This window comes from Lampetra fluviatilis, chromosome 58 (genome assembly GCF_964198595.1).
Source record: "Lampetra fluviatilis chromosome 58, kcLamFluv1.1, whole genome shotgun sequence".
Lineage (NCBI taxonomy): Eukaryota > Metazoa > Chordata > Hyperoartia > Petromyzontiformes > Petromyzontidae > Lampetra > Lampetra fluviatilis.
Window position 1 is genome coordinate 2,874,512 of NC_136332.1, and position 13,747 is coordinate 2,888,258.

Genomic DNA, 13,747 nt, shown 5'->3' on the forward strand with positions numbered 1-13,747 from the left:
TAAAGCTTCTTTCGTGACTTCTTGGTTCTTTCGGTAAAGTCATCACGTAGAAAGGAAATAATAAAATAATAAAAATAAAACATAATAAAATAATATAATAAAATAATATAATGTAATAAAATAAAATAATAAACTAATATAATAAAATAATATCATATAATAATATAATAAAATAATAGAATAAAATCTTTTAATAAAATAATATTTTTTTTCGATTTAAAGCTTTCGTGACTGCAGGGATTCATCTTCTTGGTTCTTTCGGTAAAGTCACGTAGAAGGGAAATAATAAAATAATAAAAACAAAACATAATAAAATACAATTCTCACGACGTTTCGGCCACAACGCAAGCAGCCGTCCTCAGGTGAAGACCAGGTCTGTCGGGGAGACAGCGTCTGAATGAGGACGGCTGCTTGCGTTGCGGCCGAAACGTCGTGAGAATTATTTTATTATGTTTTATTTTTATTACTTCCCTTCTACGTGACTTTACCGAAAGAACCAAGAAGGTACAAGCACTGGTTCATTAGTCCAAAACATCGTGACACGTGGAGGAATGCAAAGCTTGGACAACGGGTGGTTGGTAGCGACGGCTCACAGCCTGACTGCCGCCGCCTTCCCCGGCGACTGCGAGCGACGTGATTTGCACCAACGATGACGATGCTAAGACTGAAACCCAAATGTTACTTTAAAATTGCCCGACTGCCCGACTCGTGTCCGCTTTCAGGACAGGTGCTGAAGTCACCTTGTGCCACCACTGGGAGTGTCCTTTACTACACACTAGAGCTGGTCACTACACGCTAGAGCTGGTCACTACACACTAGAGCTGGTCACTACACACTAGAGCTGGTCAATAATAGACGACTGTCGGTGACATTCACGTCGTCACCGTCACCGCCGCCGTCGTCGTCGTCATCATCGTCACCGTCATCATCGTCGTCGTCATCGTCACCACCGTCACCACCGTCATCGTCGTCGCTATCACCGCCATCACCGTCACCACCGTCATCGTCGTCGCTATCACCGCCATCATCATCGTCGTCACCATCGTCGTCACCGTCGCGGCCGTCACCGTGGTCACCGTGGTTACCACTGTCACCGTGGTTACCTTGGTTGATGAGGGGGTAGGCCGTTGGGAAGAAGACGGGATGGAAGGGAGCCGCAATGCCGTGCGGAGCGCCGTGCGGAGTGCCGTTGGTGACGGCAGCCGCCTCCACAGCCCTCGCCTGCGGTGCCGTCACCCCGGCCTGCATCAAAGACAAAGGTCCCCCGTGTAGCCTTAACAGACCGACGGGGCAAGTGCGTGGCCAACACCACGCCCGGTCGCCTTTGTCTACCCAGTGGCGACGCTAACACACCTGCACCAGGTACTCATTTGAGGCCGAGTCGACCTAGGGGAGACCCAGGACCGGTTCGGATAATCGTCCCCGGTGTTGACCCTGAGCGGGAATCGAATTTGCGTGACCGGGTTCGTAGCGTAGCGCGCTGACCGCTCCCGATACACCAGAGACCACACACACACCGACACCAACACCAATACCCGCCATTCGCCACGGAGTGACGGTGACGTCACCACCGCACCCGTGCCACGCCAGGCGCACTTTGAGGCCACGCCAAGTGTAAACAACAACAACAGCAGCCAGCACGCGGCGGTAACGTCACCGCGGAACTTGTGCCAGGCTACGTGCACTCCGAGGCCACGTGAAGTGTTGACAACTCGCTGGCAGGAGGTCACGGGACACACCCTGCAGGTGCCATGGGTTGGCTGATTGAGATGACCGGTAGATGCACCACCAGCCGTACCCCCTACTGTGCCAGGCTAGGTGCAGGAGGAGGTCACGGCACAGACCCAGCAGGTGCCATGGGTTGGCTGATTGAGATGACCGGTAGATACACCACCAGCTGTACCCCCTGCTGTGCCAGGCTAGGTGCATTGCAGCTGCCTGCCGCTCCGCTCGTTGTTGCGAGCGTCGCTCCTCTGCCCTCCGTTGTTGCTGGAGGGCGACTGCCCCCAATTGACACACACGCCGCACACACACGCACAACCACAACACACGCCGCACACACACACACACAACCACAACGCACGCCGCACACACACACACACAACCACAACACACGCCGCACACACACACACACACAACCACAACACACGCCGCACACACACACACACAACCACAACACACGCCGCACACACACACACACAACCACAACGCACGCCGCACACACACACACACAACCACAACACACGCCGCACACACACACACACAACCACAACGCACGCCGCACACACACACACACAACCACAACACACACACACACACAACCACAACGCACGCCGCACACACACACACACAACCACAACGCACGCTGCACACACACACACACAACCACAACACACGCCGCACACACACACACAACCACAACGCACGCCGCACACACACACACACAACCACAACACACACACACACACAACCACAACGCACGCCGCACACACACACACACAACCACAACACACGCCGCACACACACACACAACCACAACGCACGCCACACACACAACCACAACACACGCCGCACACACACACACACAACCACAACACACGCCGCACACACACACACACACAACCACAACACACGCCGCACACACACACAACACACGCCGCACACACACACACACAACCACAACACACGCCACACACACACACACAACCACAACGCACGCCACACACACAACCACAACACACGCCGCACACACACACAACACACGCTGCACACACACACACACAACCACAACGCACACCGCACACACACACACACACAACCACAACACACGCCGCACACACACACACACAACCACAACACACGCCGCACACAACCACAACACACGCCGCACACAACAACCGCCATTCGCCACTAAGTGGCGGTGACGTCACCACGACGCTTGTGCCAGGCCATGTGCACCTTGAGGCCACGTGAAGTGTCGAACGCCCGCTGGCAGGAGGTCACGGGGCAGACCCAGGTGCCACGGGTCGACTGACCGAGATGACCGAGATGACTGGCTGATGCACCACCTGTGCCCCCTACTGTGCCAACTTGCTGTGCTTTAGCCACCCGGCGCTCCGCTCGTTGTTGTGAGCGTCGCTCCTCCGCCCTCCGTTGTTGTTGGAGGGCGACTGCCTCCAACTGCCCAGTAGCGTCCTTCACGAGCCTCCTCCACTGAGGCCGATCTTGACACCGCTGGTACCAGTCATCGGCAAGTCCACTCAGCTCCACGTCCTCCTGTACCACATCACTCCATCTCTTCTCTAGCCCGTGCCGCGCCCGTTTAGCCCCCTCGATCCGGCCGAACAAAAGCTGTTTAGGCATGCGGTGGCTGGGCATGCGGGCTACATGACCCAGCCAACGCAGCCTTGCCTGCCGGAGGAGCTCACTGATGGGACTTTGCCCAGATCTTTCAAGGACTTGTGAGCTCCTCACACAATCCAGCCTGGTCAAACCCAGGATGGATCGTAGGCAGGCCAGCCTAAATGTTTCCAACCGGCGAAGATGCTCCACTAGGGGGGTCCACGTTTCGCAAGCGTAGAGAAGGGAGGGAATGACCGTGGCCGAGAAGACCTGAAGCTTCGTGCGGAGCGACAGACCAGGTAGCTTCCACACAGCGTTACGCAACCGATGAAAAGATATTGCCGCTCGACTGATTCGGAGTGAGACCTCTGCTGATAAACTGGAGCTGGTCATGAGCACACTGCCCAGGTATGGGAAACTCTCTACTCTCTCCACAACTGCCCCATCACCGATTGGGAGTTGTGGGGGCGGAGTGCCCGATGGTACAAAATACCCAGGCAGGTGCTTAGTTTTGGTGGGGCTGATGGTAAGGCCCCACCTCTTAGTGGCACACTCCAGCCTCAGCAGCAGCGTCTCCAACTCCTCTTCTGAATGAGCAGCTATTACCAAATCATCGGCATACATAACGTGGTTGACCAATAGGGAGCCATCCCTTGATCGCACCCGGGCGTCGATCAGCCTCCCATTATATCTGTACCAAATGGTAATTCCCCCGGTACAGCTATTGAAGGCTTCACGAACTACGCAGTCGAAATAGATGTTAAATAATGTGGGAGCCAGAGGACATCCCTGTCGCACCCCAAGGTGTACAGGGAAAGGCTCCGACTCCCGGCCACGTAGTTTTACCCGGGCCCGCTCACCATCATGAAGGTCCTTAATGATCGTGAGCAGAGGGTCAGGGACTCCGAAAGCACGAAGAACAACCCAGAGCCCAGTCCTACTGATGGTATCATAGGCCTTGACCAGGTCAATAAAGCAGAGATGTAGGTCTTTTTGGAATTCCCTACACCTCTGCTGTAGCAGACGGACAGAAAATATGGCATCTGTGCAGGACCGCCCTTTCCTGAAACCACATTGGGGCTCCGCAAGCCTCTCCTCAGCATGCCTAGCAAGGCGATGTTGAATAATCCTTGCCAGGACCTTACCCGGCACACTGAGGAGTGAGATGCCCCTGTAGTTGTTACAGTCTGTGCGGTCCCCCTTCTTAAAGAGGGGGACCACCAGGGCATCCTTCCAGTCCTGCGGAACCCGTCCAGTGGTCCAGACTGTTGTTATGATGTCATATAGGGCAGTCTGTGCACAAACGCCACCCTCCCTCAGCATTTCGCCTGGGAGATCATCTCTGCCCGGTGCCTTCCCTGGTCTCAGACTCCGGATCGCCCTCAGTACTTCCTCAACAGCCGGTACCTCAGCCAGCCACTCACAGGGGGTGACCTCTTCCAATATTTGAGGCACCGCAGCCTCAGCAGGGTTATCCCCACTTTGTGCCATGATGTTTTCCTGGCTGAGAGATTTTCCCTCCCCCAGGACCTCACAGAAATGCTCAGCAAATCTGCAAACCTGTTCCTGGGGGTCGGAGATTGGATCACCGTTTTTTCCTCTAATGATGGTAATAGGTGTGGCGCTGCAGGTTACTTTTTTGATGGAGTTAAATAGTGATTTGTGATCGCGGGCCACTGAGGCAGACTCCATCTCCTCAGCAACCCGCGACCACCACCCATCCTTACAGCGCCTTACGGCTCTCCGAACCTCCGAGCGAAGGCTGCGGTAAACCTCCTCATTCTCTGACGTGGGATGCTGTAGGCGATGAGAGTGGGCCTGTCGCTTTTTCTCAATTAACCTGAACACCTCCTCCGTCAGCCAGGGTTCCCGGGGAGGTCTGGACCGCGTACCCAAAGCAGCCATTGCAGCTGCATGAGTCACAGTCTTAAACCTCGCCCATTTACCCTCGACATCAGGTGGAGTGGGGGACGATGCCAACCCCAGCTGCAAGCGATGATGAAATTCTCGCTTGCAACTTTCATCAGCTAACTTAGACCAGGCCACTTTTGGTTGGAATGGGATCCTGGGTGTACACCCACCACCGGAGTGGAAGAATGGCAGGCGCATCTTACAGATGACTAGTCGATGGTCAGAGGGCAGATCAGCTCCACGGTAGGTCCTGGTGTCAAGGACATGGGCTCGCATCCGCTGGTCCGTCACTACGTAGTCCAGCAGATGTTCTTGCTTGGACCCGGCATGCATCCATGATGTTGTGTGGATGCGCCGATGCCGGAAGAGCGTGTTGGTAATTACAAGCCCATGGGCTGCACAGAAATCTAGCAGCCTCCTACCGTTGTTATTGAGCTGATCTGGCCCATGCCTTCCAATCACTCCAGACCAGGTGCCAGCATCATGACCAACTCGGGCATTGAAGTCACCCAACAAGATGACTCTGTCCCGAGTGGCCACTTTAGCCAGCACCTGTGACAGTAGGTCATAGAAAGCGTCTGACTCATCGGCTTTGCCTGCATCCCTCCACGGATGTTCGTCTTCGGTGGGGGCGTAAGTAACCACGACCACCACTCCTCGCCTCTGGTTGATGGGAAGGCGAGCCCAAAGTATCCTGGGGCTTACAGCTTCCCACACCTCACCGCCACGCTCCCACGCCCCCTTCATTCTTTTGTTCAGAAGAAGAGCCACACCCTGTTGTTTGGCAGTCTCCTGCCCCGAGTAGAGGACTGTCCACCCCTCATGGTGGCAGGAGCCAGAACCGGTCCACCGGACCTCCTGAATGCCACAGAGATCCAGGCGGTACCGGTCCAGCTCCCGACAGAGGAGTGGCAGCCTCTCCTCCGCAGTGAGCGTTCGAACATTCCACGTGGCCATCCGCAATGGTTTTTCGTTGTTACTGGAGGAGCCCCGAGGGTTAAAATTCAATCTCCTGGCTCCGCCAAATGGGGTTTGGCCAGGAGACGTCATAAAAGCCTGACCCCCCGGGGCCTCCGGCACAAGCTTATTAATTACAGGTTTATGCCGCACACACACACACAACCACAACACACGCCGCACACACACACACACAACCACAACACACGCCGCACACACACACACACAACCACAACACACGCCGCACACACACACACAACCACAACACACGCCGCACACACACACACAACCACAACACACGCCGCACACACACACAACCACAACACACGCCGCACACACACACACACACAACCACAACACACGCCGCACACACACACACAACACACGCCACACACACACACACAACCACAACACACGCTGCACACACACACACACACAACCACAACACACGCCGCACACACACACACAACCACAACACACACACACACAACCACAACACACGCCGCACACACACACAACCACAACACACGCCGCACACACACACACACAACCTCAACACACGCCGCACACACACACACACAACCACAACACACGCCGCACACACACACACACACACAACCACAACACATGCCGCACACACACACACACACAACCACAACACACGTCACACACACACACACAACCACAACACACGCCGCACACACACACACACACACAACCACAACACACGTCACACACACACAACCACAACACACGCCGCACACAAACACACACACACACACACAACCACAACACACACACACACAACCACAACACACGCCGCACACACACACAACCACAACACACGCCGCACACACACACAACCACAACACACGCCGCACACACACACACACACAACCATAACACACGCCGCACACACACACACACACAACCACAACACACGCCGCACACACACACACACAACCACAACACACGCCGCACACACACACACACACAACCACAACACACACACACACAACCACAACACACGCCGCACACACACAACCACAACACACGCCGCACACACACACACACACAACCACAACACACGCCGCACACACACACACAACCACAACACACGCCGCACACACACACACACAACCACAACACACGCCACACACACACACAACCACAACACACGCCACACACACACACACAACCACAACACACACACAACCACAACACACGCCGCACACACACACAACCACAACACACGCCGCACACACACACACACACAACCACAACACACGCCGCACACACACACACAACCACAACACACGCCGCACACACACAACCACAACACACGCCACACACACACAACCACAACACACGCCGCACACACACACACACACAACCACAACACACGCCACACACACACACAACCACAACACACGCCGCACACACACATACACAACCACAACACACGCCGCACACACACACAACCACAACACACGCCACACACACACACACAACCACAACACACGCCGCACACACACACACACACCGCCCGTCGTGTTGGCGGTCCCCGTGACTCACGGGGAGAGCCGTGGAGTCGTCATTGTCGTTGTTATTGGAGGAGGCGGACGAGCAGGCGGATGACGCGGAGTCCCGCGCCGAATCTCTCCGCATCTCCGCGTCCACCCTCCTCCCCGCGTCGCTCACGTAGCCCAGCACGGGGCTCTGCAGGTAGTTGGGGACGATGGGCAGCTCGCCCTCCGCTGGCGCCGGCTCACGGTGGCCGTTCTCTTCCACTGCGGCAAAGAAGATTCATTCTAGATTTGAAGCTTTTGTGACTGCAAGGATTCATACTCTTAGTTTTTCGGTAAAGTCACGTAGGTAAAAAAAAAATGAAATTAAAATGTATTTTAATGAAATAAATTTTAATACAATTTTAATGAAATAAAAATCAATTTAAAATTTTTCTAAATGAAATTAAAATAAATTTTAATTATCTACGTGACTTTACCGAAAAAACAAAGAGAATGAAAGAAGATTGACCACCCCCCCACGCCTCTGTGAGGTGGACTGATAGCACTGGTCAACAACAACAAAAAACATTTTTTTCTGGCCTGGACTTTTGCAGCTGTTCTAGACTAATTTCAGGGTGCCGATTCCAAATCTGATCTCAGATTTGCTCTATCACATCTCATTTTTATGCTATCGGCATACCCCATTTTCATTGATTTTACCCGAAATTAACTCTGTCACTTATGATTGCAAGTTGTTGCGAGTCAGTGACTGCTTTAGTGTTAAAATATGGTGCTGTATTTTTAGGATATTGTGTTTATAATATCATTTTATGAAGATATCCACATTTATTTATTTAGTTTTTATTGAAAATGTAATATTTGATATATTCTTAGGTTTTTTCGGTAAAGTCACGTATGTGACTTTACCGAAAAAACCTAAGAATATGAATCCTTACAGTCACGAAAGCTTCAAATCTAGAAATATTTGATATCTTAAAAACCTGATGTTATAGACAAAAACTGATGCCAGATTTGAAATCAGCACCCCAAAATTACCTTACAACCGTTGTAATACCTTATGCCAGAAAAAGTGTGTTGACAAGCGTAATCGCCCGACGGTTACCAGCGAGACGTCGCGCCCAATTGATCGACGCGCGCGGATTGCCCTTCGACGCGCAGGAGAAGCAGTCGGCACGCGTTTGTTCAGCGTGATAATTACGACAGTGGGCATCGTGCCCATCTGTGGAGCTACCGGACATCCGTGAAAAAGGATCTTGAATGCTCATCGGATTCCTCCGGCACGAATAAATATTCAGATTTGACCCGAAAAAATTAACCCGTAAAAACAAAGTTTTTCACTATAAATCCTTTATATGCGTGGCGGCTAGAGTCCTCTCGTCCGCTGGCTTGAGATGCCTGCCACCATTAAGCAATTGGTAATTAAATATTTTAAAAAAATTCCTAAATACATTGTCACGCACAACGAGTCTGTGTGCAAAATGCCAGCTCGATTGGATCACGGGAAGTGGGTTAAAAAACGACCGAAAGATTTGCACGGTCGTAAGCGCACAAGCAAGTAAGCAAGTGAACTTAATATAAAGGATTTAAAAAGAAGTATCTATCGCGAATCGCAAAGATCGTGTGTGTCCGCAGCAGAGTGTCGGGGCGAGCGGCGCTAGCGAGCGGTCCGGAGGCCAGCACAGCCCACGAGGGGCGGCGTAGCCACCGACACGCCCAGCCGCCTCCGTGTGAATGCGATGGCGCTTGCGGTGGCAGATTTGTGCCGGGAAGGCGCCCCCGTGCCAATCGGAGTTCTCAATATTGTATAGTGGTGTCGTGTATAGTGTAGTGTATAGTGGTGTAGTGTATAGTAGTGTAGTATAGAGTAGTAGTGTATAGTAGTGTAGTGTATAGTGTAGTATAGAGTAGTGTAGTGTATAGTAGTGTAGTGTATAGTGTAGTGTAGTGTATAGTGTAGTAGAGAGTAGTGTAGTGTATAGTGTAGTGTATATTGTAGTATAGAGTAGTGTAGTGTATAGTGGTGTAGTGTATAGTGTAGTGTAGTGTATAGTAGTGTAGTGTATAGTGGTGTAGTGTATAGTGTAGTGTAGTGTATAGTAGCGTAGTGTATAGTGTAGTGTATAGTAGTGTAGTGTATAGTAATGTAGTGAATAGTAGTGTAGTGTATAATGTAGTGTATAGTGTATAGTAGTGTAGTGTATAGTAGCGTAGTGTGTAGTAGTGTATAGTAGTGTAGTATATAATGTAGTGTATAGTGTATAGTAGTGTAGTGTATAGTAGTGTAGTGTGTAGTAGTGTATAGTAGTGTAGTGTATAGTAGTGTGCAGTTGACAGTAGTTTATATTTATGGTGAACTTCTTTCGCACCGTACGGAGCCAACCGCGCTCAATCGTAGGTGCGGCTCAACAGTTTTCAAGTTTTACACACGCACGCACACACACACACAAGCGCCGGATCGGCACGTGCGTGTGTGCGTGCGTGTGCGTGCGTGCGCGTGCGTGTGTGCGTGCGTGTGTGTGTGTGTGCGTGCGTGTGTGTGTGCGTGTGTGCGTGCGTGCGCGTGCGTGTGTGCGTGCGTGTGTGCGTGCACGTGCGTGCGTGTGTGTGTGCGTGTGTGTGTGCGTGCATGCATGCGTGCGTGCGTGTGTGCGTGCGTGTGTGCTCGCCCTGCCCGGCTGTCGTCGTAACGACGCCGGCGCTGACCTCCGAGCAGCGAGAGGATGGCCGCGTTGCTGGTGAGCTGCTGCGGCTTCTCCCCCTTGGCGGTGAGCGCCTCCCCGTCGGCACCGGACTCCAGCAGGAACGAGACGACGGAGGCTCGGCCTCGCTTGCACGCCCAGTGCAGCCCCGTCCTGCGTGCGCGCCAAGACCAGCGCACGCACACAGCAACAGAGATCACACGTGTGGCCTTCACAGACCGCAGGGGCAAGCGCTGTTAGCGGGTGGCACCTGTGAAGGCCGACACGGCACACGAGGGGGTGGGTGGCCAGCACCACGCCCGACCGCCTTTGTCTCCCTAGTGGCGATGTTTACACACCGCATCAGGTACTCATTTGAGGCTGAGTCGACCTAGGAGAGGCCCAGGACCGGTTCAGATAATCGTCACCGGTGTTGGCCGTGAGCGGGAATCGAACTCGGGTTGCCGGGTTCATAGCGCAGCGTAGCGCTAACCGCTACACCACCGCTCCCCACATCTGACCCCCGGCACACCACGCACCACCCGTTGAGGTCGTTGGCCGAGTTGACGGCGACGCCCTCGTTCACGAGCCTCTTGACGAGCTCCACGTCCCCCAGGCACGCCGCCTCCCTGAGCAGCTCCTCCCGGTCCCGCTCGCTCGCCGACTCTCCCCCTGCACGCGGCACGAATCGTCGTCAAATCGTCGCGTCGTGCTCCACACGGCACACGTTCAGTCGCGCTCGCTGCCCCGTCTCTCCTCCTCCTACACGAGGCACGAGACCTTTCGCTCCGCACGTACGGCGCGAAAGGGGTTCGACATGCGTACGTACAAGCACGGATCTGCCTTGTAACAAAGTTTGGAAATAATCCACGTCATAAATGAAATTAACTCAAACTCAAAATACCATTGGAACCTCCTTTGCCAGTAGCAAAATATGATAATTGTTTTTTTTACCCTTTTTATCTGGCAACAAAACTGACACCTGTTTTTCTACAAGGAGTCATGTTTGCATTGACCACAATACCTGCGGTCGGAATGCAAACAAAACACATAACTCTGATAATGTATGCACTGTCCTTGAAATTGATTGGTCCACACCCGAGACAGCTTTTATTAGAGCCCAGTCTCACATGGGTTGGACCAGATGACGCCAAAAGGCGCATGAGATAACTTGCAGATGCACCACCTGTGCCAACTTGCTGCGTACAAGTTCAAACACAAGTATGTGCGTGTCAGTTTTGTTGCCAGATAGAAGGGTAAACAACCAATTATCATGTGTGTGGAACTTCTTTCGCACCGCACGTAGCCGACCGTGCGAGTTGGAGCTGCGGGGGTGGGGGGCAGGACATCACACGTCATGCCGTAACATCACATCCACCCACCTCGCCTCCTGCCCACGGTGCAATGGAATACAGCTCCCTCCTGTGCCACACATCCGCAGTTAAACATCGCAGATACTGCACGGGGTCTGCGAGGCCAACTGGTCAGGGTGGACACGTGATGGTCGACTATTCGACGGTCGAATATGTCACTTTGTACCTGAGTGTACAATGATAAACCCCCCCCCCCCCGTTTAGCCTTAACACAATGTGGTGCACACACACACACATAGACAGTCTTAACACAATGTGGTGCACACACACACACACACATAGACAGTCTTAACACAATGTGGTGCACACACACACACACATAGACAGTCTTAACACAATGTGGTGCACACACACACACAGACAGTCTTAACACAATGTGGTGTACACACACACACACAGACAGTCTTAACACAATGTGGTGCACACACACACACACACATAGACAGTCTTAACACAATGTGGTGTACACACACACACATAGACAGTCTTAACACAATGTGGTGTACACACACACACACATAGACAGTCTTAACACAATGTGGTGTACACACACACACACAGACAGTCTTAACACAATGTGGTGCACACACACACAGACAGTCTTAACACAATGTGGTGCACACACACACACACACAGACAGTCTTAACACAATGTGGTGCACACACACACACACATAGACAGTCTTAACACAATGTGGTGTACACACACACACACACACAGACAGTCTTAACACAATGTGGTGCACACACACACACACACATAGACAGTCTTAACACAATGTGGTGTACACACACACACATAGACAGTCCTAACACAATGTGGTGAACACACACACACACAGACAGTCTTAACACAATGTGGTGTACACACACACACACAGACAGTCTTAACACAATGTGGTGCACACACACACACACACATAGACAGTCTTAACACAATGTGGTACACACACACACACACAGACAGTCTTAACACAATGTGGTGTACACACACACACACATAGACAGTCTTAACACAATGTGGTGTACACACACACACACATAGACAGTCTTAACACAATGTGGTGCACACACACACACACATAGACAGTCTTAACACAATGTGGGGTACACACACACATAGACAGTCTTAACACAGTGTGGTGTACACACACACACAGACAGTCTTAACACAATGTGGTGTACACACACACACACATAGACAGTCTTAACACAATGTGGTGTACACACACACACACACATAGACAGTCTTAACACAATGTGGGGTACACACACACACACAGACAGTCTTAACACAATGTGGTGCACACACATACACACATAGACAGTCTTAACACAATGTGGTGCACACACACACACACATAGACAGTCTTAACACAATGTGGTGTACACACACACATAGACAGTCTTAACACAATGTGGTGCACACACACACACATAGACAGTCTTAACACAATGTGGTGCACACACACACACACACATAGACAGTCTTAACACAATGTGGTGCACACACACACACACATAGACAGTCTTAACACAATGTGGTGTACACACACACATAGACAGTCTTAACACAATGTGGTGCACACACACACACACATAGACAGTCTTAACACAATGTGGTGCACACACACACATAGACAGTCTTAACACAATGTGGTGCACACACACACACACATATAGACAGTCTTAACACAATGTGGTGTACACACACACACACACAGACAGTCTTAACACAATGTGGTGTACACACACACACACATATAGACAGTCTTAACACAATGTGGTGTACACACACACACACACAGACAGTCTTAACACAATGTGGTGTACACACACACATAGACAGTCTTAACACAATGTGGTGTACACACACACACAGACAGTCTTAACACAATGTGGTGTACACACACACACACACACAGACAGTCTTAACACAATGTGGTGTACACACACA

The 13,747-nt window shown here is 51.8% G+C and overlaps 2 protein-coding genes across 2 annotated transcripts in view; both read right to left on the bottom strand.

Moving 5' to 3' along the window:
• TBC1D24 (TBC1 domain family member 24) overlaps positions 1 to 13,747 on the bottom strand; it is a 525,632-nt gene that overhangs the window by 263,893 nt on the left and 247,992 nt on the right. The window lies entirely within an intron of this gene.
• LOC144950597 (ankyrin repeat domain-containing protein 40-like) overlaps positions 1 to 13,747 on the bottom strand; it is a 35,117-nt gene that overhangs the window by 13,021 nt on the left and 8,349 nt on the right. Inside the window, exons 2-5 of the mRNA XM_078880751.1 lie at positions 10,957 to 11,089; positions 10,443 to 10,591; positions 7,786 to 8,000; positions 1,104 to 1,242 (exon numbers count right to left, since the gene is read on the bottom strand). Coding sequence (XP_078736877.1) covers positions 1,104 to 1,242; positions 7,786 to 8,000; positions 10,443 to 10,591; positions 10,957 to 11,089 — 636 coding nt within the window. The remainder of the gene's footprint in view (positions 1 to 1,103; positions 1,243 to 7,785; positions 8,001 to 10,442; positions 10,592 to 10,956; positions 11,090 to 13,747) is intronic.